General features: G+C 36.3%; 2 protein-coding genes across 2 annotated transcripts; both read right to left on the reverse strand.

Moving 5' to 3' along the window:
• Positions 1-12,924: 12,924 nt before the first annotated feature.
• Positions 12,925-16,019, reverse strand: LOC114565771 (putative trypsin-6; the record flags this gene model as incomplete). The annotated part of the gene is made up of 5 exons (XM_028594009.1): positions 15,980-16,019; positions 14,057-14,231; positions 13,725-13,907; positions 13,441-13,502; positions 12,925-12,986 (listed from the first exon to the last, which is right to left on the reverse strand). Coding segments are annotated over exons 1-5 (522 nt in total), but the record flags the coding sequence as incomplete, so codon positions are not given.
• Positions 16,020-21,905: 5,886 nt separating this feature from the next.
• On the reverse strand, positions 21,906-24,289 carry LOC114565763 (kallikrein-13-like). The gene is made up of 5 exons (XM_028593997.1): positions 24,123-24,289; positions 23,782-23,955; positions 23,524-23,585; positions 22,946-23,073; positions 21,906-22,828 (listed from the first exon to the last, which is right to left on the reverse strand). Exons 2-5 carry the CDS (start codon positions 23,949-23,951, stop codon positions 22,652-22,654), a joined length of 537 nt encoding a protein of 178 aa, XP_028449798.1. The 5' UTR covers positions 23,952-23,955; positions 24,123-24,289; the 3' UTR covers positions 21,906-22,651.
• Positions 24,290-27,013: the final 2,724 nt, after the last annotated feature.

Consider the following 27,013-nt stretch of genomic DNA (forward strand, 5'->3'; position numbering starts at 1 on the left):
TATTTACACCAAGACTCATCTGGAGAGTTACAAAGAGTTCAGTTTATCCTGGAGCTTCATGAGTCTTCTTCATAAAGGTAGAGAGAGATGAGAGGAAAATGGAGAGAGACTCTGGTTTACCATCTTTTCTTCTAGTGGGGTTAGAAGATTTTATTATTTGATTTTTTTTGGAGTGGAAAATAAGCTATTTATTTACGGAGTGTCTATTTGCACCCCCGGTACAAATAGCCTCGGCCTCTATTCACACCCTGTAACGTAACAACAAAAAACACGTTGCTCGGATGCACCAAAATCATGGCGGATGTTCATCTTCCATGACAGCAGAAACTGGCATATTAGGAAAGTTTAGTCTCTAAAGTTTATAACAATTTAATTTCTAGCGGAAAATGGATACTACAGTTGCGCTGTCTTCAGTGAAAGCATACAACCGTTAAGTCTATTAGTTAGTACCTATTTTTTTGTATACAGTACGGTTACCTAGCAACCGCGGCCTGAAGAAACCAAGTGATAAAGAGTTGTTCAACATTCTGTAAGGATTGCTAGGTGAGTGGTTAGAGTGCTTACCTTTGGTGTGGGAGTTTGGAGTTTGAGTCTCTGGTGAGGTGATTTTTCTTTTATTTATTTTTTTTTATTTTGGATTTGATAATTTGCATGTGTAGCAGTATGAGTTGAACTCCTAACTACCTGGTGCTCTGTTGACCAATCACTGCCTCAGGGCCCCGTATAAAAACTGATAGTTTCCCCCTTCCGCCCTCTCTTGCCTGCTGGTGACGGAAGTGCGTCATACTTCCGCATCGCTCACTCCGTGTAGGTGCTCTGCTGTGCTACAGATCTTCGGTTGGCGGGCTGTCATTCACTTTGCTGGTTGAACGCGTGAATGAGGAGCGAGTAACACTGATAGCTGCTACGTTTGCATGCTCGGAGCTTCTCCCTCTGGGCTTACCAAAACTCTGCTTGAGCGGAACTGGGCTGAAGCCACCGGAGATCCTTGTAGCTGCTTAGTACTTCCACTACTGGCTGCTGTTTAGCCGAGACACTGCTGTTTAGCCGAGACACTGCTGTTTAGCCGAGACACTGCTGTTTTAGTTTTTTATTGCATTTATTTAATAGTGGGTACCTCTGCTTTTATTGTGTTATCTATTTACTTTGTTTTATCTTTTGTGCAGCACTTTGGAAACCTTGTTTGTTAAAATCGTGCTATATAAATAAAGTGGATTGGATTGGATTGGATTTAGCCGAGACGCTGCTGTTTAGCCGAGACGCTGCTGTTTAGCCGAGACACTGCTGTTTAGCCGAGACGCTACTTTTTTTTTTGCCGAGGCTGCTGCTTGCTTCAGACGGCTTTTGCCGCGACTGCTGCTGTTATTGAAAATTGAATATCGTGGCGATTTGCTGCACGCCTGTCTTGCCTTCACGGCTAGTGGACCAAAATGATTCACCTGTTTTATCGAGCTATTTTTTTATAGTTGAAGGGTTTGACTCCCTACTTTAATTTGGTTGATTTAGTTGTTTCTTTATTTTCTTTCTATTTTGTTTTCAATTTAATTAAAAGTTGTATTTATATTTTGTTTAGTTTTCTTTAGTTAGTCTTTTTTTTTTATTTAAACATTGATTTTTTTTTTTTTTTGTATGTTGTGTCGATTATAAGTAGTTTTGTTTCTTGCTTTGTATGGCTTTCTGGAACCAGCTATTTTAGTTCTGGCCATTATATTGTATTTATATTGTGTTTGATTCCTTTCAATTTGTTTATTTATAATCTGTTATTGATTTTTGATATTTCTTTTGTGGAGTGAAACCCTTTCATTTTGTGTGTGCGTTTCCCATTTCTCTCCCCATTTTTAGTTGACTGAGAGCTGAAGGTGGTGGTGTTGGTGTCCGGGTGGTGGTATCTCCTTCCCGGTGTGCTGTGTTTCCCCGTTTTCATTATTTATTTTTTTTGTGTGTTCACGGGTGACTTTCCCTGGGATCCCCCTTACCCCCTCGTACCCCCTTCTCCGCCACTGGTAAGCCTCAGAACAATTATTTTCCCCCCTTTTTGATATGAATGTGTTTTTAAATTGATTGTTTTATTGATTTTTATTGAAATAAAATTGTATCCTTTTGTAAGTTGAACCTCGTCTTTGGCGCCTTTGTATACTGACCTGAGTGACCTTTTAAATATATTAATAATCTTGCAATTGGAAGTAAAATCATTCATTAGTAAGTGATATCATTCTCTGGGTGAAATTCCCAGGGTGCCGTTGTCGGTGTTTGGTTTTGTCCGCTCTCGTGCCGCCACACATGCAATTGCGCAAGTCAGGACCCGCGAACGTGAAATTTTTTTTTGCAGGGTGGTAGGGGAAGACTCATGCATATGCCTGCTCTGGTTGGGTTGGTTAGGTTTAGGAAAGAGGAGTGGGATTGGTTAGGGTAAGAATGTCAGGGCGATAATATTCCAAAAAGGTGTAATACATGAGTAGTATGGATAACTGTGTGTAAATGTATGCCAAGGTACTGTAAATGCACAGGGGTGCAAATAGCATACATTGATATTTGTACCAGACGAGGTATTAATAGAACACATTGCTGTGTGCACCGGCAGGGTACGAATAGCATTCATTTCTAATTGCACCAGGGTACAAATAGCATACACTGATAATTGTACCAGGGGTGCAAATAGCCTCACCCATTTATTTATTATGAAGCTGGACAATCAAAAATAAGTTTGGGACCTTTAAGGTGAGACACTGTTATGATAGGATGTAATGTAAAAAAACAAATCTAAGTGGTTTCTTTGCAAATGGGGAACCGAATTCAAACATCAGAAATAGGTGGAATAAGCCATTAACTGATATGGCAAAGTGATATAGGCTCCTGTATCAAACCAGTTGAAACATAATTCAACACTGTGTGTGTGTGAGTCAAATTTAGGCAAATTTAACCTCAACTAGACTCTGATGCAAACACACCTCAGACTAGGTGGATTGTGGTAAGTTCTTTTTTATCATTTGTTTTCAAATGTGTGATCCCTGGCTTTGCTGTGTCTTCAGTGCTCCGGTTATTTTCATATTTAACTGCCCAATGAAGATTAAATGAGGTGTTTGATACGTTTACGTCAGTGAGTTTATTAAAATACTTTGCTTTCTTATCAAACGGAGCAGCTCGCACAGCCGGAGTTTTAATTCCCAGAATTTGCCTCATGGAGTGATAGCGCGTCGTTTTTTAATAAACCAAACTTGGGTACGGCGCGGGGGTCCGTTTCAGAAACCAGGTTTAGTGAAAACTGAGTTTGTTAACCCTGAGATGAGGGAAACTCTGGGTTTTCCGTTTCAGAAAGAGAGTTAACTTAACCTCAGAGTCAGTTACTATGGTAACTGATTCTGTGAATTTAACCTGGTCGGGAGCAGGTTTTCTTCAAGAAACTTCGAGTTTCTCTCAGTCTCCTCCCTCTCTCAGTGTCAGAAGGAGGAGAATGAGAGAAACTTGAGGTTTCTTCTCACTCATTTCCTCATTCATTCATTCAGTCTGTATCAGGCACATTTTAATGCAGTTTGTTATCTGCATGAATAAAAAAATGTATTGGTTTATGTTAGGCAGATTATAAGTTTTTTTTCTCAAACATGTCATGTCCTTTTGTGGACAATCCCGTTGATGAAAAAGCTGTATTACTTCACAGAGAGTTTACGTCGGGAGATGATATTGAGTGCCAACTAGATGTATTTTCATTTCCACATTTTTTATCACAGTCCATTAGATATGTAGATACCTTATCCGTCCTCATATCACTAACATTAGCCATCGTGGACAGGCTTTAACATCCCAGCAGATTCTTTGTCGCATTACGTTTTTTGCAAACGGCAGTTTTCTTTATAAAATTGGTGATGCGGATCATATTCTACTGTAATAGTTAAGCCACTGTACGTCAGAAAATTGTGACTCGCTCTGAAATGTTTTTCAAACGTTTTTGTAGTGTTCCCTGGACACAATCCAGTGAGAGCCATTAAAAAGAAATAAATGATTATACATTATAGTTCTGCAGCCTCAGAATGGGATTAGTAGTAGCTTACTTTTTTGCCCGCAGGATTGCACCTAAATGAAATTATAGGTGTAATACAATTCCAGTTTTCACCAGTAATATTATAAGTTAACTGTGATTAAATATGAAATTAATACACTCTTAATGCTTACGCATTGACTCGAGCAGCAATTTTCTCACACACCAATTTTCTCACACACCAATTTTCTCACACACCAATTCTCTCTCTTTTGCTGCAGCAGCCGCTGTCTTGCTTTGAAATGCATGTTCAAACTCGCTGTTTGTGCACATGAGTATTTCCGCCGACCTGTTTGTTGGTGGTTGTTACCATGGTGAATCGTAGAATCATGGCTCCATTCATGCTGCCTTTTGATTGGTGGTGCACGCGCATGAACATACTCCGAGTTGATTGAACCAACTCATATCAGCTGTTCTGAAACTGAAAACTCAGAGTTTCCCATCTCAGGGTAAATCAACAGACATCAGGGTTAGACTCTGAGTTTGGTAAACCTCCTTCCTGAAACGGACCCCTGCTCTTGTCTGTGTGAGTATCAAATGACATTTCTATTTGCGCATTTACTTCCCCCGGCAGGAACCAAGACACCGCGGAAGACTCGTTGCGTTTACATTTGGTCTCGACATACTATTTACACACTCATACTGACCGACACTAGACTCACGCACTGGCCACGGTTCCATTCGATAGGTCTCCTCTTGACAGTCTAACTACCACGTAGCAACATTCACTTCTAACATTTAACTTAACATAACTACCAAGATAACATTACATGCATGTGTATGTGATATAATACTTTCCCCTTGGTTATATAGCCTATGAATTTCCATGAACACAATTCTAAAATGTACAAGACATAAAGGCTTCTGCTATCGGTTGATAACTCAAACTTGCCGAGAACCTAGACACCCGTTTGATTACATGACTCATGCATTAGGCACAGTTATGGTCTGGTTCAGTAGCCTGGTGCGCGGTCTACTGGTGACAGCCTACCTATCATGTAACAAACATTTAACTTAACATAACTACTAAGATAACATGACGTGCATTTTTATGTGATATCCATCGATAATGTAGTCTATGAATTTGTATGTACACAATCATCTAAGATGCACGAGAAATAAAGGCTTCTGGGATCGGTTACAGTCCTTACAGTCTCGTTCAGTAGCCTGGTGAGCGGTCTCCTCGTGACAGCCTACCTACCATGTAGCAACATTCACTTCTCTAACATTTAACTTAACATAACTACCACGATAACATCACGTGTATTTGTATGTGATGTATTTTCCCATCGATAATGTGTGAATTGTCATGAACACAATCCTCTAAGATGCACCAGAAACAAGACTTGGTTAATAACTCAAACTTGCTGAGAACCAAGACACCACTTGATTACATTAGACTCGAGCGGGCCGGCCGGTAGCACGGTTACATTCGGTCTCGTTCAGTAGCCTGGTGCGCGGTCTAGGTAGCTCATTTCCTGACTGATTCTACCACCACCACTCCAGCGGAGGCGCTAATGAGCTAGATTACTTACACACACAGTAGCAGAAGAATACCAGCTACACACAACAGCACGAATGAGGTAAAAGAAAAAAACAGGAGCGAGTCGGTTCATTGACATATGGCACTTGAGTCTCTCGGTTCAGTGACACGAGTGAGGGTTAATTAACCGGCTCTTGGGTCAGTTCGTAAAACACTACTTATTATCACTCTCAGGATTTGGTAGAGGCCATAAACAAAGCTAAATAGAGTGAATATTGGATTTAACTTGATCAGGTGGCCAGAAAGCATGAACCCCAATGATTGCCAATGCTCGGAAACTACTGAATGTGTACAGTAAACAACGTAAGAGAAAAGGTGATGTGTCATTATTGTGTTTACAGCTTGTCTTTGCTGCCATAAGTGGCAAAAAAAATAATTTATTGCAGGTTAAAAGACATTAACGGTGGAGATTTTAATTGTGCAGAGATCGTTTCATGTATGTTTTTCTGTGACACTAAAACTGAAAGAATAAAAGAAGTATATGTGAAACAATGACAGTGAGTCATCTTCAATTTCATTTTAGTCATACTGATTAAACTTGTGAAAAGTATGTTTTTAAACATATATTTATATATTTGTCCCTTTAATAGTTTTTCCAACATGCTTAATCTATTGAATTTACATAAGAGCAAATGTACAATTTGTTTTAATTGAAAAAAAGGAAAAGGATTTCTTGGTTGAAAAAAAAAACTGTAAATTTGTTTTAATTAAATTTAAAATTGTTTTTTATAATAATAATAAAAAAAGATTGTTTGTATTGCATTTTACATTACAGCAATCTCAAAGTGCTACAGAGCATATAATAATGCAATTAAAAAAGATAAAAATCAATAAATAGTTAAAAAGTAAAACGTATAATATATATCTTTTCTAAAATGATGTGTTTTTAGGTTTTGTTTTAACACATCAGTAGTCTGTGGGGCCCTCAGGTGGTCAGGGAGGGTTTGATAACAGTTTGATAGCTAACATTGTGTAAATTAACATTTGTAACTCAGACTACCCTGTGATACTACAGTCATAGAATCACAATTGTTTATCTTAAATGGCTTGACAAATGATAGATGAACATTTAATGTAACCAATCAATTATAAATGTATCAATTGCAAATGTAAATGAACTCAACAATTTCACATGTGAAATGCATTTTAAATGACGTAATGAAGTTTCACAGTTAACCACACCCCGAACATCCTAGTATTGTTTCAATAACAGTCTAGGATTATTGGCCAGTGATGTTGTTGATCTACTTACTTAATGAACAGACGTTCACCAGTTGCAGATTTTTCTGTACAGATATTGGTGCGATCCAAGCCCCTAATGATCCCATAAATCCTGCCGTTGTACACCACTCCTCCACCAGAGTCACCCTGTGAGAGAGTTGTATATATTGTTTGTTACTTTTATATTCTTTATTGAAATGCTTTTTTAAATGAAAGTGGTAAAACATGATGACTGTAGACAGATGTTGGTTAGAAGCCATGCCTACTCACTGAACATAGAGCCACTCTATTGCTTTGGCCACAGAACCTAAATTGATCATTTTGATCTGTACAGCTGACTGTTAGCACATTGAAGAGTATCTGATGCTACATGACAATAAAACAGCTTTTATAGCTACAAAACAAAAAACGTCAATATATTCTCACATGATGCACAGAACAATAAACAGAACTCTGCTGTAAATTACCATTGGTACATACTGTATGTCTATGAAACGCAAACAAACTTTTTTTGTAAGAATTAAACTGGCTCTTTAAATTAGGTTATGTATCTGATTTATTAAAGAATGTAAATTAGTTTTCCTGAAGAGGATATCTTGAGTTGTGCTAAGTTGAGAAGTGTTAGCAGATTTAAGTTTTCTAGATTAATATAATTACAGTAATAAGAAACACGTTTGTAAGACAAAATGAAAATATATTCAATGTAAATGTGTCATAAATGTTACCAAATATACAAACAATGTAGCAAAAACAATAATAAGAACACTGTTGATAAACATGCATAATTGTTATTATAAAATAAAAATGATTCATTTCACGTCTTTCGCCAGGTTTGGGTCCATAACCTGCAATCTGAAGTGTAGCTTCGCTGAAATACAATATAAAGAAGTTTTTTTTTTAATTTATTTAAAATAATACTTTTCCCACTAATGATTGCACATTTAAAAAAAGATTCTTCATGAATTTGTCAATTTAAGATTCCACGAGGGTTGAGCTTTCAGACTTATCAAAGTAGATCATGACTCACAGAGGCACAGTGGGCTGATTTTGACAGTCAGGAAGTGGTACAGGTGTAATCCTAGTTGGGTTAGGTAGCTCCAGCAGCATGATGTCATGGTCTCTGTTCTGGTCTGGACGAGTCTCATGTCTTGTGATTGCCACTCCTGGTTGTCTGTTGTTACCTGGATGCACACTTAAATGTGCTGTCATAGTCCTACAAGGTTAAAAAGATCAATAATTACTGAACATGAACATAAGTCATTCTGTCTTCACTTTAGGAAAGCTATAGTTTTATCAAGATTACTGATCGCTGCTTCAGGACTTTCAGATTTAATTGATGATCGAGACATACTGTATATTGTCAGGGTGTACATACCTGAAAATACAGTATATATAATTAGTGTTTTTTGCAAGTTATGCACCGTTATAACGTTTAAAAAAATCAGCAGAACACTCCGGAAGTGACATAGCAAGTACCGCTCCGCATCTGTGAAAGATTGCTGCACGTTGTGGGTGAGAATTTATACAATAAAAATACCAATAATTTTGCAGTTGATGAAAGGGAAAACACATGAGCATATTTATGTGTGGGACTTATTATGGGGGACATTGTTAGTTGTTTTAAATAAATTACTTTTTTGAAATAACAATTTATGGTAGGCCTAACATATTAATCATTATATTCAGAAGATGACTGTGGTTACAGTAGTTTTAGGAAGCATTTTAAGGAAATTAAAAGGATAAGCAGATTGTTTTTGTTCACAGAGTAAGATGTATATAGCTTTGTTTGGGTATGTGTGCATATACACAATGTGTCTTGGCATTTTTGGCACACTTCTACCTCAGCCTACTGCAAACAGACACAAGTACTTTTGCATATTCTGCCAACAATCTCATTCAACCATTTCACAAACTGAGGAAAGAGGTCAGAGGGTATCAGAGGTCATAAATGATGAACCAATTAATCGGCTCTGCTCCTATAGGCAGAAGAAATAAGGTATACCCCAATGTAAACTAAATATTTCTAAACTATAGGCCTAATGTGGACCACTTCCGGAGTATTCCGCTGATTTTTTTAAACGTTATTACGGTGCATAACTTACTGGAACAAAACTGAGCAATGTGAGAAAACCACTGATTATATATATATGTACATTTAAGCAATACTGTCGTTAGAGACCCGCTGATTGCTGTCTGATTCTCTAAAATGAATTCCTGCATTGCATTGTGGCTAATGGCATTAGAATGCGCCCCGCTCGGCCCATATCGTATTGTTCTGTCTTACAGCATACTGTAATATTTCACCGGTAATAAGACCAAAATTATATTATTAAAATAATGAAATGAATACCATGATAACATCTAAATAAATGATGAAAGATGTAGCATTATAGTTTAAAAAATGTCAATAAACAACAAAGCAATCCAGCTTCCATGGCAATAAGACCAAAATAATAACATTAAAAGAAATGCATATAAACCATGATAAGATCTGGTGACTAAATGGTGATTAAAACAGCGGTTATTGGGCTAAAAATACCAATAATATCAAAGCTGTATCCAGCTTCTCTGCTGCAGCCCGACTGGCAGAAAGAATCGTGCTGTGATTCACAATATTGTGATGGTATCCCGATCTAATAGATTTCTTTTCGTGATGCCATCAAGAACTGCCGTGAGACATGGATGGACAGATCACCTGTCAATCACAGGCCTAACACATAGAGACAGACAGTCAGACTCACATTCACATCTAGATAGAATTTAGAGAACACAACTAACCTAACCTCATTGTCCACACCACACTGCTTGAATCACGAAATCTTGATGTATTTATTTCCTTTTTTACTACTAAGTTCAAACATCACTGGTGTCACCTGGTGCAGGACTTTCTCTTTCAGGTGTCACAGTGAGCACCGTGGTGGAACTGCAGAAGAGAATCATCACAGGTCAACAATGGAGCCTGTACCATGTTGATGTGAGAGGAGTTTTACCTGATAGAACTTATAACAAAAAAGATCTGACATATTATTATAATTACAAAATGGCGATAAATATTAATGAATGAAAAAGTGATGAGAATTATTTTAATATTTAGTTAATCAGAACAACTACTGGCTTACTTGCTTTTGACCTTTCAAAATTGGATGTTAGGGACTCCATATCCAGTAATCTATAGACCAAACTATGCAGCTTTGTTATTAAAGTCTGGAAAAAAAGTATGAAGAAATTATATAAAGTTGGTAATTTAAATAAAAAATATCAAGATTTGATTTAAGGTAAGATAACACTTTACTCATCCCAAGGGAAATTGCTGAAGAGCATCAAAGCGTGCAAACATATTACACCAGCCAGTTGGTTACCTCATACAATGAATTAAAACCTCATGTGGTGTGAAGAACCTTTAAAACTCCAAAAGTTGCACAAGCTTTAGAAAGGCTATTTAATGAATGAATACAACTGAATAGCAATTCAATGAAAGGTCATCGGCCAAAAGTAATTCCAGCAGCTAAAGAACATACAGTATGTCTACCGTATTACTGGAAAAGTGTGAGTACTGGCCTGATGACACTGACACACCTGATCATGTTCTAACTGGACAGAGATCCATACCGAGTCAGGGTTTTAATTCCTCTCTCAACCTGATGATCTCAAGGACTGAAATAAATAAGGCAGCTTGCAGACAAAAACATGATGATGATGATGATGATGATGATGATGATGATAATGATGATAATGATGATGAGATGCACTTTTCTGACTTCCTCTGCAAAAATTACAACCTTCACCTCAGTGCTATTTTATCGTTGTGCTTCATGAGAAAATAATTAATATTTTCCCAAATGTGGAAATGGCTCTGGTCTATAACTGCCTGTATCAAATGCAAATGGTGAATATTTTGTCTGCAAATGTTTGACCTGATCAAAATAGACCAAGAACAACCATGTGTGAATAATGTTCCACCTTTGAATCTCCATTGAATTGGTAACTTTTAGCAGTGCTCCCCTCACTGGTGACTGGGAGAACAGTTGTCAGCTCGGCCACACTACAGTATACGGTTCTTTATAAAAGCCTCATTAACATACGTTGTTGTTCTGATTCATATGGCCTGGTGCCTTTGCTGTAAATAGTTATATATTGTAGTTACTGTATATTTGTATTATTTATTGTCTTGTTGTCTGTACAGCCATATTTGTTTTCTTATAATCCTTGTTCTTCCTTCTATACATCTTGTAGAGCCACCCAGTAGTATGCAGTACAGTAGTAGTACCCATACTTCAGGTGTTTGCAGTCATCTTGGATCTACTAAAGGGGAAACTGTGCTGAGGGCTACACCCTGAAGAAGGCTGTTTGTCTATGTGTGGGTTGTAACCATCCAATATATATATATATATATATATATATATATATATATATATATATATATATATATATATATATATATATATTAAGGTGTTTGAGCATTTCTGCCTTTATTGGACATGCAGGAAAACCGTCACAGGTCAGATTCAAACCCTGGACCTTCTTGGTGGAGGAACAAGCCTCTGTACACGTCGCCTGCTCTACCAACTGAACTAAACGGCCACACCCTTCACTATTTGAATATGTACAAAGATTGTCTATGTTTTTATGATTTCACCATCAAACAGCCACTTGAATAAACGCTTTCAACATTTTGCCAGAAGCGACCTTTCATTTATTTGTTTCTTTCTTTCTTTCTTTTTGAGTAATAATACATCCTTTGTTACCTTCACCTTTAATCAGTAGCAGCACAGTCGTAGGGACTTTTAATTGTTTCTATGTAAATTGACCAAGCCTCAGGCCACACTATTTTTCAACCTGGGCCTGGGTAAAATAGGGATAGTATTGTTGTACAAAACTGTGGCAAGAAAAAAGTCCTTCCTTCAGAAAGGTAAGAAAACACATCCCTTACTCTATTTTTTGCCCCTTCCTTACTGATGATGAGTTAGTCATTGGATTCATTGGTAATATAAAGCACCTACAGTATAAATGATATTATGACAACAATGTATCAACAATGATGTGAAAGGGCTCACTTGGGGCTCACTTGTAGTGATGATACAGAGAATTATCACCTGAATCTGCAGCCCTCTCTCAAGGAGCTTCATGGTGAGTTTCAGCTCATTGTTTAACTGTCTGTTCTACAACTTTATTGTTTTGGTTCACTGTTAGAGCTCTCAAAGGGTCATTTTCAGACCACAGCAGGCACTTAGTTTGATTAAGTGTCTACAATCTGTGATAAAAGGTGATATGACTTTGTTGTGTTCACATGGATGTTCCTGCTCCTGCAAAAAAAAAGATCAGTTGCAGGTTTAATGATATTAAGTAGTGGACCTTTACATTGCACAGAAATATGTTCATGTATCTTTTTCTGTGACAATGGAAGTATAAAAAGAACAATCTGTGAAACAATGATTGTGAGTCATCTTTATTTTATTTTAACTGACAACATTGTCAAATAAGTCACATTGATTATAATTGTTAAAAGTATGTTTTTGGCATATCTGGCCTTGTGCCTAGTTTTAGATGATAACATGATCAATCTATTGAATTTACATGAGGGCAAACTTACATTGAAAAAAGAAAAAAAGAAATTTATTTAAAAGATTTGTTTGTTAAAAACTAGATAGGTAAGTGTTTTTTAAACCATAACAACAGGGTAGAATCATTATTGTTTGTCTTAAATGGTAGTTGAACATTTAATGTTGTAAATTGATCAAGTGCAAATTTTAGTAAGTCACAATTTTCTGTGAAATGTCTTTTAAATAACAGAGCATTTCACAGTTAACCACACATTAGACATCTCTATGGTGTGTTAATAGTGCGAAAGATCCAATCCATGTATTTACAGACGTCCATAAACATATTTTCTCCACCACATACATATCCATGATTCAGAGCACCACGAATGACACCATAAATCTTGCCGTTGTACACCACTCCTCCACCAGAGTCACCCTGTGAGAGAAATTATATTATTTATTGAAATACTTTCTACTGTAAATTAAAGTGACAGTAGAAATGATGTAAGGTTAGAGGCCATACAACTCACTGGACATGCAGTTACACCGCATCTTGTGTCACCACAGAAAAGTGTTGATAAACTTAAGCCCCATAGACAGGCGGCAACCGGGATTTCAGCACATTGGAGGTCAGGTGTTTCACCATTTTCTAGATGAAAATAGAACAAAAGTGTTTATTTTCTACTAAACATAAACAGCATCATTATTTTCTTACAAGGTACACAGAAACACAAACAAAACTATGTTGTAACTTACCATTGGAATCTGATCTATTTATACTTATTTATACTTGATTAAAATGTACCCAAACATTTTAAAGAATAAAACAGCTTCAAATTTGGATATTTATTTGATTTATTAAATAATGTCAATTTGTTTTTCGTATATCTTCAATTGCTAAGTTGCAAAATCAATTGGCATATTTATGTTTTATTATGTATACGTATTACAAAAATAATAAGAAACATATTTTTAGGACAAAATAAAAATGTATTCAATGTAAATATCTGTCAGAAATGTTGCCAAATATAGAAACCCAAAAAATAAGAACACCAACTGTGATAAACATTTATGTGTTATCACTAAATGGAGAAAGAACTCACTATGTTTATCGCCAGGTTTTCCAGTATTGTCTGCGTGACCTGCAATCTGAACCATCGTACCTCTGAAACAATAAACATTTAAACTTACTCAAATAAAAAAAAAAGTTCTTATAACAGCTTTCTTTTTCTTTTCTTTTTTTAATGCTAATAATGATAAAAACACACAAACTACGTTCCCCACTAATGACTTTACATTTACAAAAAAAAAAATTGTGAATTTCTGAGTTTGAGTTCCTCATGAGTTGAATTTTCAGTTTTAATAAGGAGGAAAGATCATGACTCACGGACTCGGATGAATTCCACAGCGAGGAAGTGGTACAGGTGCAATCAAAGTAGGTGTGGGTAGTTTCAGCAGCATGATGTCGTGTTGGATGTCCATGTTGTCATAATAGATCACAGGTTCGTCAACAATTTTCCATTGTTGACTATTTTTAACAGCATGCCAACCTACAACTACTCCATTGGCACTAGAAATAAGTAATAAGGGTAAAGCCGAACATCACTGAATTATTATAAATGCATCATACTTTAATATTAAGTAATCGCTGATCATGAACTTAAGCAATGCTATTTTTCTTCAGGACATTCAGATAAAGCATTAAAGTGACTTTCTTACCCCTTCCAGCAGTGAGCTGCAGTCAGAATCCACTGGTTACTAATCAGAGATCCACCACACGTGAACTTTCCATTTTGATCTGTTAATATCACATGGTACTGACGCTCAGCTGGTCCACACGGTTGACCTCCGATGATTCTCTTCTGCAGATCCAGCCCTGTGCTCACTGTAACACCTGAAACAGAAAGTCCTCCACCAGGTTACTGTAAGTTAGAACAGTGCTTGTTATAAAGAACAACTTATTTATTCTCGAGAAAGTTATCAATATACATGGTGAATTATGCCAAAAATTGCATTCTTTTTTTACAATTGCTAACACATATTGTCTATACTGAGTTCACTTTTACAAAACTGTTCAGGCAGTTCTCTTTACTGATATGAAGCTCTGAACTAATGCAACCACAACACTTGATACACATCTCAGGATTAACTTTTATACTAGAACACTGACAACAGTAACATTTGTCACCCAGAACACAAAAACATCTCTAACAACAGGTAGTATTAAAATATGTATAACTATTGCATTTGAAGTATCTTTTATTTATTTAGCATGAATCAAGAGTCCATTCAAACTATAAGAAGGACACGTTTTAATTGAATTAAAATATTCTATGGGGCTGTGGAATATGGATTCTGGTAAATGGTTTCAATTAAAAGTTGTGCGTGAGTGTAAGAGGACAGGCAAATCTACAGGTTCAGCAGAAAGTGAGGTTAATATTTCATTAATTGCCTGTTAGGAACCATTCAAAACTGGCTAGAGAGCTCCAAACTCCCTTACATACACGGCTGAGGTAGTGTGGGGCTTCTAGTCACTTCACTCCAGTGTGAGAGGTAATCATTCTCTCTAGTTTCTCTATTGGAATAGGTACATAAAACAGCAACATTTGTGGCAGCAGACCAAACTGCAGGCACCACAGATTAAGTTTTTTCCTGAAGGGCCCCACGTCTCTGAGCTCTTACTGTCATCCACTACCTGCAGTGTCAACTCTTGGATCTGCTCCTTATTACTTACAGCTGCATTATAACACTACCTACACTTTTAACTGACTTTTCTAGAGAGGAGACAGGCAAGAGCCATAATGAAAACAGAAAACAGCCAATATGGCTGAGGTACGCAGAGGCTGCGTCACATCTACTAAGTAGGTACTGTAAGTAAGTAAGTAAAGTTTATTTGTATAGTACCTTTCACAGATAAAAATCACAAAGTGCTTCACAATAAAATGCAATACAACACAAGAAGTCACAATACAAGCAAACTGAAATACAAATAGAAAACATAACAAACAACCATAAAAACCCTTGACTAAGTAAAAGCCTGCTTGAACAGCAGAGTCTTCAGCTGCTTTTTAAAAGATTCGACAGAATCCACACAACGTGAAGCGAGAGAGGCAAGTCATTCCACAGCCTAGGAGCCACTGCTTGGAATGACCGATCCCCTCTAGTTTTAAAATGAGTGCGCGGAACCACTAATAGCCTCTGACCTAATGATCTCAGACTATGGGTGGGGGTATGTAGCTGTATCAAATCAGAGATGTATGAAGGAACTTGACCGTGCAAGGCTCTGAAAGTAATGACCAAGATTTTAAATTGAATTCTATACTGGACTGGTAACCAGTGAAGTGCTGCTAAAACAGGTGTGATGTGTGCTGTTAATGTGCATTAAAAGCCTTGCAGCAGAGTTATGAGTTGAAAAAAAAATCTCCAACTGAATTCATCCTTCAGTATATTACTGTAATGGGCATCAGAAGAAAAGGCCACATCACACTGGCTTTGACAAATTTTTAACTTGAGCTGACCACTGATACATACAATAGATGTGCATGTGTGATCAATTAACTCAATTTAAAATACATGATAAATACAATTTCAAAGAATAAAGAATGGTTAATGTAAGAACCATACATGTACGAGAATACTCACCGGCCCACAGCAAAAGGAGAAGACATGTAATGCCACCCATCTTTGTCAATGACTGACCTCCTGGTGGAACACTGGTGCCTTTTTAAATCCGTTGCCACTTTCCTGTTGGCCTTTGAGCCACCAATCACCTCATGAAATTTTTGATGACTTATCAAGTATCAAGACCTCAGCTGCATTCTTGTGTATTGTGTATTCAAGTAGATGAACAGAGATAATGTTTAAGGTTATAATGAAAATATTTGGGGAGGTTACTGTAAAGTTGATATTTTGAGTAAAAAAAAAAATCCTCAATAACAATAAAGTAAAATGTTGTATGCCTTTACTGTAGACCTATTAAAATGCTCAGGGAGAGAGAGAGTGTGTGTGTGTGTGTGTGTGTGTGTGTGTGTGTGTGTGTGTGTGTGTGTGTGTGTGTGTGTGTGTGACATCTGTGGGTAGGAGAGAGGGTGGAGTTAGTATTGTTGTATGTAACCATCCAGTGAAGATCAAACAGAGGTTTTATGTCAGTTACTTAAAATATTTCCTCTTGCCGTTGGCTTATCAAAACAGAAGAGCTCAGGTGAGGCAATAATCGTCTGTAAATTCACAAAATGTTATTGCGCTCATATACTACGTGATTATTTAAACAACCAAACTTTAGCACACCTTGGATACTCTCAATCCCATTGTAATTTTACACAAGGACCTTTGTGTTCTCTGACATTTTAAAATTGGTGGTCATCTCACAGAAACACTAAGTATTCTGTTAATTTTGCTTATAGCTGTCTTGTCCCTATTTTTCCACTTAATATTTCATGTGATATTGAGTATAGGTGAGATAAGTTTTATAGTAATTATGGGTGAAGAATCCCTCTCTCGTTCTATGGAGGATATATTTATTCATAATTAATGAATAGAGATCAAATTAAAAATATTATTTTACTGTGCTACTAGGAATAATCAGGTCATAATTGAATAAAAAAAAAAAAAGGAAATTGCAAGAGCAAAGTTGAATTGTTAAATGATAATTTGATGTAGAGTAACAATGAAAAAAAGTCAAAAAATGCAAAGTACATAATGTTAAGGAATATTTTGTTCATGTTTCTACATTTTGAAATCTTTTGGATTAATGTTTTGTGTGTTTATTTTGTAAATGTTGGTGAAAACACATGTCCGATTTTCTTATGTTTTCGCAACATTTTAATACTTTTTGTTAATGATTATGTTTCATTGACTTACATAACCGTTTGGCTGAGGTTGTACTAATTTTAGGGATGTGAAGCATTTGAAGATACTCCAAGAACTGACAGCACAATAAGAAAACATACCAATGTAGACACTGGCGGACCTTTTCTATTGCAGCAGTAAATAGAGCAGTCGTACATTGTCTACTGTTAAAGTTGAGAGCTTGTCCTGTTTTGACTCTTCATCCTGACTTGCAGATTGAACATGGAGATTTCAGGTGAAACAGATAAGGAAGACCAAGGAAAAACAGCCAGTCACCATCAGTCACCATCAGAGCAGAAGTTAGAAGGGGAAGAAGAGTTGAGTAAGAGAGAGCCTAGTTCTTTACAGATAACTCACATAACAATGGGCCTCATTCACCAACCGTTCTTACGAAGAAATGTGTTCTTAAACCCTTCTTACGAACTTTTTACGAAGATTCTGGCATTTACAAATGTTTTCTTAACTTGGATTTGTTCTTAGCTAAGAACAAAATCTACGAACACTGAAAAGCACTCTTACGCACATGTGAGTGATGACAATTTGCTCCAAATGATTGCTTACTGCATTTTATTTAATTCTACAGTCGTTTACAATGATAGTATTGTACTGTAATGTATTTCTGATCATTTGTTGAAAAAAATATCATAGTATGCAAAAAAAACCACTAACACTGCAATTTATATAAGCAAATAAACTGATTAAATCCTGCATTATTTGGTGATTGATCGCTATTTATAGGGCCAAAATGCAGTGGTAGAATGTAACAAAGTACAAATTCTTCGTTACTTTACTTAAGTACATTTTTCACGTATCTGTACTTTACTTAAGTAGACTCAATAATGCCTTGCCTACTTTTGACTTTTACTTTGTTACATTTTGCAGCAATTATCTATACTTTCTACTCCACTACATTTCTACAATGTTCCGTTACATTTTCTGATCAGTTTCCCCCCTGCCAAAACGTCTTCCTGACCGTCACACGTTTGTCTCACCAGTAAAGTTTGGTTGCCATAGATACCGTATATAGGGCACCGCTGATCCAAGCTGGCTCCGGTGCTGCAGAGCCCGGCGCAGCGCCGCTGACCCTCGGTAATACAGCCCCGTAAAAAGTGAAAACGTTTGTTTTATTATTCCCGTTTTTAAATCATAGTTGCTATATCTATTTCTCTCCACAGCGTCGTTTACTCCTCCGCCAGGCTGCGTAAGACGCATTCATATCTTATTTATTTGGCTGGACCTCTTCACATCTCCCCATTTGCGCTGCTTCACACACTTTATTTGCTTACTTGCATGGTTAAAGAAAATAAAATACATCCATGAATAAAACCAACCGCATTCCGATTCTAACAACATATTTCCATTTTATGCTGGTTAGGATAGGAACTTATTTTAAAAGCCAGGCCTTGTTTGTGGTTGTGGACACCTTCTACTTTTACTAAAGTAAATATGTCTCTGGATATTTGTACTTTTATTTAAGTACTGAGATTCAGTACTTCCTCCACCCCGACTCCGACAATCTCCGAAAACCTGTCTCCCAGGAGGTGCACAGGAAGTGTCATGTCCTTATATGGGAATTTGCGGGCGTTTTCTTATGCTAATTAGGAACAACTGACACGCGCTTTCAGTTACGAAGACGTGGGATTCATCAATCCTAAGAACACAGGTGCGAACAAATCTGCTGTTTAAGAACACGTCATGAATCCGGCGTAAACTTTTCTTAGGAAGCTTCTTAAGAATATATTTAAGAGAAAACTTAGGAAGATATTGGTGAATGAGGCCCAATGTCCATGGGTCCTTCACTGTTTACTCAGTATTGATGTGAACACTGTTAAACATCCTTAAAGTTAAAAGTCAGTACTTGACCTCAGTCGTTGTTTTATCCATATAGCCATATGTTTTATAAGATCTGGTGAATAAATGTTGATTAAAAAAGCGGTTATTGGGCTAAAAATACCAATAATATCAAACTGCCGTGAGACAGGGATGGACAGATCACCAGTCAATCACAGGCCTGACACAGAGACAGACAGTCAGACTCACATTCACATCTAGGGACAATTTAGAGACCACAATTAACCTAACCTTTATGTCCACACCACTCTGCTTGAATCAAAAAATCTTGTTGTATTTATTTACTTTTTTACTACTAAGTTCAAACATCACTGGCGTCACCTGGTGCAGGACTTTCTCTTTCAGGTGTGACAGTGAGCACCGTGGTGGAACTGCAGAAGAGAATCATCACAGGTCAACAATGGAGCCTGTACCATGTTGATGTGAGAGGACTTTAACCTCATAGAATTTATAACAAAAAAAGATCTGGCATATTATTTTACAAAATTACAAAATGGCGATAAGTATTAATGAATGAAAAAGTGATGATAATTATTTCAATATTTTGTTAATCAGAACTACTACTTGCTTACTTGCTTTTGACCTTTCAGAATTGGATGTCAGGGACTCCATATCCAGTAATCTATAGACCAAACTATGCAGTTTGTTATTAAAGTCTGGGAAAAAAGTATGAAGAAATTACAAAAAGTTGGTAATTTAAATAAACAACATCAAGATTTGATTTAAGATAAGATAACACTTTACTCATCCCAAGGGAAATTACTGAAGAACATCAAAGCATGTTAACATATTACACCAGCCAGAAGGTTAGCGCATACAATGAATTAAAACCTCATGTGGTGGGAAGAACCTTTAAAACTGTTTTCCAAAAAGCTTTAGAAAGGCTATTTAATGAATGAATACAACTGAATAGCATTTCAATGAAAGGTCATCGGCCAAAAGTAATTCCAGCAGCTAAAGAACATACAGTATGTCTACCGTATTACTGGAAAAGTGTGAGTACTGGCCTGATGACACTGACACACCTGACCATGTTCTAACTGGACAGAGATCCATACCGAGTCAGGGTTTTAATTCCTCTCTCAACCTGATGATCTCAAGGACTGAAATAAATAAGGCAGCTTGCATTATGCAAGGAAAGTACAGCTATGATCCAGACAAAAACATGATGATGATGATGATGATGATGATGATGATGATGATGATGATGAGATGAACTTTTATGACTTCCTCTGCAAAAATTACAACCTTCTCCTCAGTGCTGAATTTTATCGTTGTGCTTCATGAGAAAATAATTAATATTTTCCCAAATGTGGAAATGGCTCTGGTCTATAACTGCCTGTATCAAATGCAGGTGGTGAATATTTTCTCTGCAAATGTTTGACCTGATCAAAATAGACCAAGAACAACCATGTGTGAATAATGTTCCACCTTTGAATCCCCATTGAATTGGTAACTTTTAGCAGTGCTCCCCTCACTGGTGACTGGGAGAACAGTTATCAGCTCAGCCACACTACAGTATACGGTTCTTTATAAAAGCCTCATTAACATACGTTGTTGTTCTGATTCATGTAGATGGTGCCTTTGCTGTAAATAGTTATATATTGTAGTTACATTTGTATTATGTATTGTCTTGTTGTCTGTACAGCCATATTTGTTTTCTTATAATCCTTGTTCTTCCTTCTATACATCTTGTAGAGCCACCCAGTAGTATGCAGTACAGTAGTAGTACCCATACTTCAGGTGTTTGCAGTCATCTTGGATCTACTAAAGGGGAAACTGTGCTGAGGGCTACACCCTGAAGAAGGCTGTTTGTCTATGTGTGGGTTGTAACCATCCAATATATATATATATATATATATATATATATATATATATATATATATATATATATATATAATATATATATATATATATATATATATATATATATATATATATATATATATATATATATATATATATATATATATATATATATATATATATATATATATATATATTTTAAGGTGTTTGAGCATTTCTGCCTTTATTGGACATGCAGGAAAACCGTCACAGGTCAGATTCAAACCCTGGACCTTCTTGGTGGAGGAACAAGCCTCTGTACAGGTGCGCCTGCTCCACCAACTGAACTAAACGGCCACACCCTTCACTATTTTAATATGTACAAAGATTGTCTATGTTTTTATGATTTCACCATCAAACAGCCATTTGAATAAACGCTTTCAACATTTTGCCAGAAGCGACCTTTCATTTATTTCTTTGTTTCTTTGTTTCTTTTTTGAGTAATAATACATCCTTTGTTACCTTCACCTTTAATCAGTAGCAGCACAGTTGTGGGGCTTTCATAAGGATTTTTAATGACTTTTAATTGTTTCTATGTAAATTGACCAAGCCTCAGGCCACACTATTTTTCAACCTGGGCCTGGGTAAAACAGGGATAGTATTGTTGTATTTGGTTGAGGCCAAATTGGGGCTGAACTTAAATACAAAGCTGTGGCAAGAAAAAACTGCTTGCTTCAGAAAGCTAAGAAAACTTCACTAAGTGGAATTCAGCCAAAATGTCTGCTGCAAAAAAGGCCTTTCACCCTCAGGATTTGGTAGAGGCCACAACCAGAGTGAATGTAGGATTTAACTTCATCAGGTTATCAGTTGAATGCTCAGTAACTGCTGAATGTTTACAGTAAACAATCTGTGATAAAAGGTGATATGACTTTGTTGTGTTCACATGGATGTTCCTGCTCCTGCAAAAAAAGATCAGATGCAGGTTTAATGATATTAAGTAGTGGACCTTTAAATTGGGCAGAAATATGTTCATGTATCTTTTTCTGTGACAATGGAAGTATAAAAAGAACAATCTGTGAAACAATGATTGTGAGACATCTTTATTTTATTTTAACTGACAACATTGTCAAATAAGTCACATTGATTATAATTGCTAAAAGTATGTTTTTGGCATATCTGGCCTTGTGCCTAGTTTTTCTATATAAGATGATAACATGATTAATCTGTTGAATTTACATGAGGGTAAAACTTACATTGAAAAAAGAAAAATTATTTATTTGTTAAAAAACTAGATAGATATGTGTTTTTTCAACCATAACAGCTGATTATCGTTTGTAACTCAGATACTACATGTGAAAGAATCACAATTGTTGTTTATCTTAAAGGGTTTTACAATTGATAGTTGAACATTTAATGTAATTCAATCAATTGTGAAATTATCAATAGTACATTTTAAATGAACTCAACAATTTTCTTAATACATGTAAAATGTCTTTTAAATGACAGAGCATTTCATAGTTAACCACAGCCTAAACTTGCCTTTATGTTGTCAACAATCTTGTTATAAACAGACCTGGTAGTTTCTCTCGTCCTCATTATTTATTATCTTTGTTCAAAAATGATCAACAACAGTTGAATGGCAACATTGTGTAAATTAACATTTGTAACTCAGATACTACATGTGTAACTACAGTTCTTTGTCTTAAAGGGTTGTACAAATGATAGTTGAACATTTAATGTAATCCAATCAGTTGTAAATTTATCAAGTGCAAATTTGAGTAAGTCACAATTTTCTGTGAAATGTCTTTTAATTAACAGAGCATTTCACAGTTAACCACACCATAGACACATTTTCTTTGGTGGTTTAGTAATGTGTTTGATCCATCCCAAGTATTTACAGACGTCCATAAATATATTTTCTCCAGCACATACATATATACCATTCACAGCGCCATGAATGACACCATAAATCTTGCTGTCGTACACCACTCCTCCACCAGAGTCACCCTGTGAGAGAAATGTAGATATTTTTTCTTACAGACTTATATTATTTATTGAAATACTTTCTACTGTAAATTAAAGTGACTGTAGAAATGATGTAAGGTCAGAGGCCATACAACTCACTGGACATGAAGTTACACCGCTTCCTGTGTCACCACAGAACTTGTGTTGATAACGTATTAAGCCGCCTATCGATGGACAGGTGGTAACCTTGGTGTCAGCACATTGGAGGTCCGGTGTAAAACCACTTACTAGATGAAAATAGAACAAAAGTGTTTATTTTCTACTAAACATAAACATCATCATTATTTTCGTACATGGTACACAGAAACATGAACAGAACTCTGCTGTAACTTACCATTGGAATCTGATCTATTTATACTTATTTATACTTGAATAAAATATATCCAAACATTTTAAAGAATATTGCAGCTTCGAATTAGGATATTAATCTGATTTATTAAATAATGTCAATTTTTTTTTCAAATATCTTCAATTGTGCTAAATTGCTAAAATGTATTGGCGGATTTACATTTTATTATGTGTATACGTAATATAAATAATAAGAAACACATTTTTAGGATAAAATAAAATGTATTCAATCTAAATGTGTCAGCAATGTTGCCAAATATAGAAACCAAAAAATAAGAACAACTGTGAGAAACATTTATGTGTTATTACTAAATAAAGAAATAACTCACTATGTTTACCGGCAGCATTTCCAGCTGTGGCTGCATGACCTGCAATCTGAACCATTGTACCTCTGAAATACAATAAAAAGTTTTTATAACAGTTTACTTTCTTCTTTTTTTTTGTAATGCTAATAATGATAACAAACACAAACTATGTTCCCCACTAATGACTTTACATTTAAAAAAAGATTCTTTGTGAATTTATCAGTTTGAGTTCCTCATGAGTTGAAGTTTCAGTCATAATAAGGAGGAAAGATTATGACTCACGGTTTCAGACGAATTCCACAGTCAGGAAGTGGTACAGGTTCAATGGAAGTAGGTGTGGGTAGTTTCAGCAGCATGATGTCGTGGTGAATGTGGTCGTCACCACACATCACAGGTTTTTCATTGATTGACAATGTTTTTTTATTTTGACCCCAACCTAAAACTACTTTCATATCCCTAGAAATAAGTAATAAGGGTAAAGAGGAAACATCACTGAATTACTATAAATGCATTATACTTTAATATTAAATAATCGCTGAATATGAACAATGCTATTTCTCTTTTGGGAATGCATTAGTTTAACTTCAGGACTTTTAGATAAAGTATTTAAGAGACTTTCTTACCCCTTCCAGCAGTGAGCTGCAGTCAGAATCCACTGTTTACTGATCAGAGATCCACCACACAAGAAGTTATCATTTTTATCTGTTAATATCACATGGTACTGACGCTCAGTTGGTTTACATGGTTGACCTCCGATGATTCTCTTCTGCAGATCCAGCCCTGTGCTCACTGTGACACCTGAAACAGAAAGTCCTCCACCAGGTTACTGTACGTTAGAACAGCGGTTGTTGTAGAGAACTTATTCATTCTCTAGAAAGTTATCAATATAAATGATGAGCTATGCCAAAAATTGCTTGAACATTTCTATGGAAGCCCAGTGTTACAGTTTTTGGATAATTGCTAACACATATTGTCTATACTGAGTTCATTTTTACAAACTGTTCAGACAGTTCTCTTTACTGATATGAAGCTCTGAACTAATGCAACCAAAACACTTGATACACATCTCAGTATCAACTTTTATACCAGAACACTGACAACATTTGTCTCCCAACAGGAACACTTGTCACTCAGAACACAAAAATATCTAACAACAGGTAGTATTAAAATATGTATCACTACTGCCTTTTATGTATTCAACATTAACCAAGAGTCCATTAAAACAAAAAGAAGGGCACTTTTTTATCGAATAATTTCAATTATGGGGCTGTGGAATGTTAAGGTAAATGGTTTCAATATTTTTTATTTTTTTATTTTATTTAACTTTTATTCAACCAGGAAAAGTCTCATTCAGTTACAGTAACTCTTCTCCCAGGGAGTCCTGGCCAAGACAGGCGGCAACAAGTTTAAAAATACATAAAAGACAGAACAAAGGTTACATACTACACCACAAATCTCTATACATACTAGAACACAAACAATACATTACACTTAACGTAAGCTAATACAGACATACAACTTAAAGGGCACCTAGTTAAAAGCAATTACAGTGTTCAGTCAGAGTTGACTTTACGTAAAAGGGTTTTAATATGAAGTTGTGTGTAAGTATAAAAGGACAGGCAAGTCAACAGGGTCACCAGAAAGTGAAGTTAATCTTTTATAATAATCTTATTATATAATATATTGCCTTTTAAGAACCATTCAGAGAAACTTTTTTCCCTTTTTCATACACTGCCAAGACTGCAGAGGTAGTGTGGGTCTCTCACACACTTTCTAATGTGAGAGCTCTTGTTTCTCTATTGAAATATGTACATACTACACTGTAAATAGCAACAACATTTGATGAACCAGACCAAACTGCAGGCACCACAATTTGACTTTTCCTGGAGGGCCTGAAGTCTCTATGATCTTACTGTCTTCCACTACCTGCTGTTTCAAGCCCTGGATATGGTTATTATCACTAACAGCTGCATCATACCACCTACCTAAACCTTTAACTGGCTTTTCTAGAGAGGACGGCCGAGAGCCATAATGAAAACAGCCAATATGGCTGAGGTAACTGAGAAATGTCTGTCATTGTTAGGCATAACTTCTGCCTCAGTCACACCTCCAACTGACCTAGAATTCATCTGCCAGGATATTAATGGACATCAGAAGAAGATACCACATCACACTGGCTTCTAGTGGAGATGGTTGTGGACATTAGGAAGGATGTAACCCCATCCGCCCCCATTACCCTGACTCCACAGTCAAAATTGTGGAGTCCTTTCACTTCCTGGGCTCCATCATCTTCTAGGACCTCAAGTGGGAGCTGAAGATCAACTTCTTATTAAAAAAAAGCACAACAGAGGATGTCCTTTCTGTGGCAGGTGAAGAAGTTCAACCTGTCAAAGACTATGATGATGCACTTCTACACTGCCATTATTGAGTCCATCCTCACCTGCTCCATCACCATCTCCACACAAACTGTCTGAAACTCTCCCCACTGGCAGGAGCTAACGGTCCATCAGGACCAAAACCTCATGCCACAAAAACAGTTACTTCCCCTCAGCAGTAAGGCTCGTCAACAAATCCCCGGACCCCCACTGACATTGAACCTTAATCCTGCATCCTGTCCTCTGCACGTTCTATACTGTATATCCTGAACTTTTTGCACATCCCTCTACATTTTTGTACATCCTAACCCATACAGCCTCTTTTTTCTTTCTTACTGTAATGTTAAATAGTTATTTGCATGTGTTATTTGTTTCTGTATTTATTGTTTTTTATTTATATTATTGTTTATATGTATGCACCATCAACCAAAGCAAATTCCTAGCAAGTGCCACTTACCTTGCAATATTAATCTATTTCTGATTATGATTATACATTTTGAAGGTGAGTTTAAACATGATATTGCTTACTTTATTGCTTACGTCTTAAACTTGGGCTCACCATATATTACATAATATGCATCCATTAAAGTACATGATAAATACTTTTTTAAAGTATAAAGAATGTTTAAAGTAAGCCGCAGACGTGTAAGCATTAGATGACTACTCACTGGCCCACAGCAAAAGGAGAAGACATGTTATGCCACCCATCTTTGTCAATGACTGATCTCCTGGTGTAACACTGGTGCCTTTTTAAATCTGGTCCAACTGTCCTGTTGGCCTTCGAGCCACCAATCACCTCATGAAGTTTCATCAACACAATCCCATTGGCTACCAACGTCTGAACTTTTGCATATTTTTGATCACTTATCAAGTGTTCCTGCCCAGCGGCAGGAAAAAGGATCTGACATACAGGGAAAGAAAACCTGTGAAAAACCTTATCTCAACCGTATTCCATTCAGCAGACATTAGACCAACATGATACTGCCATCATTATAAATTCAAGAAGATGAACACAAATTGTCTTTAGGTTTATAATAATAACATGAGTAAACCTTGACCTAAAATTGATATTTTGATTGAAAGGCATTAATTTAAAGTGAAATTGTTACTAAATGATATAACTGTACTATAGGCCTATT

This window comes from Perca flavescens, chromosome 2, assembly GCF_004354835.1.
Source record: "Perca flavescens isolate YP-PL-M2 chromosome 2, PFLA_1.0, whole genome shotgun sequence".
NCBI lineage: Eukaryota > Metazoa > Chordata > Actinopteri > Perciformes > Percidae > Perca > Perca flavescens.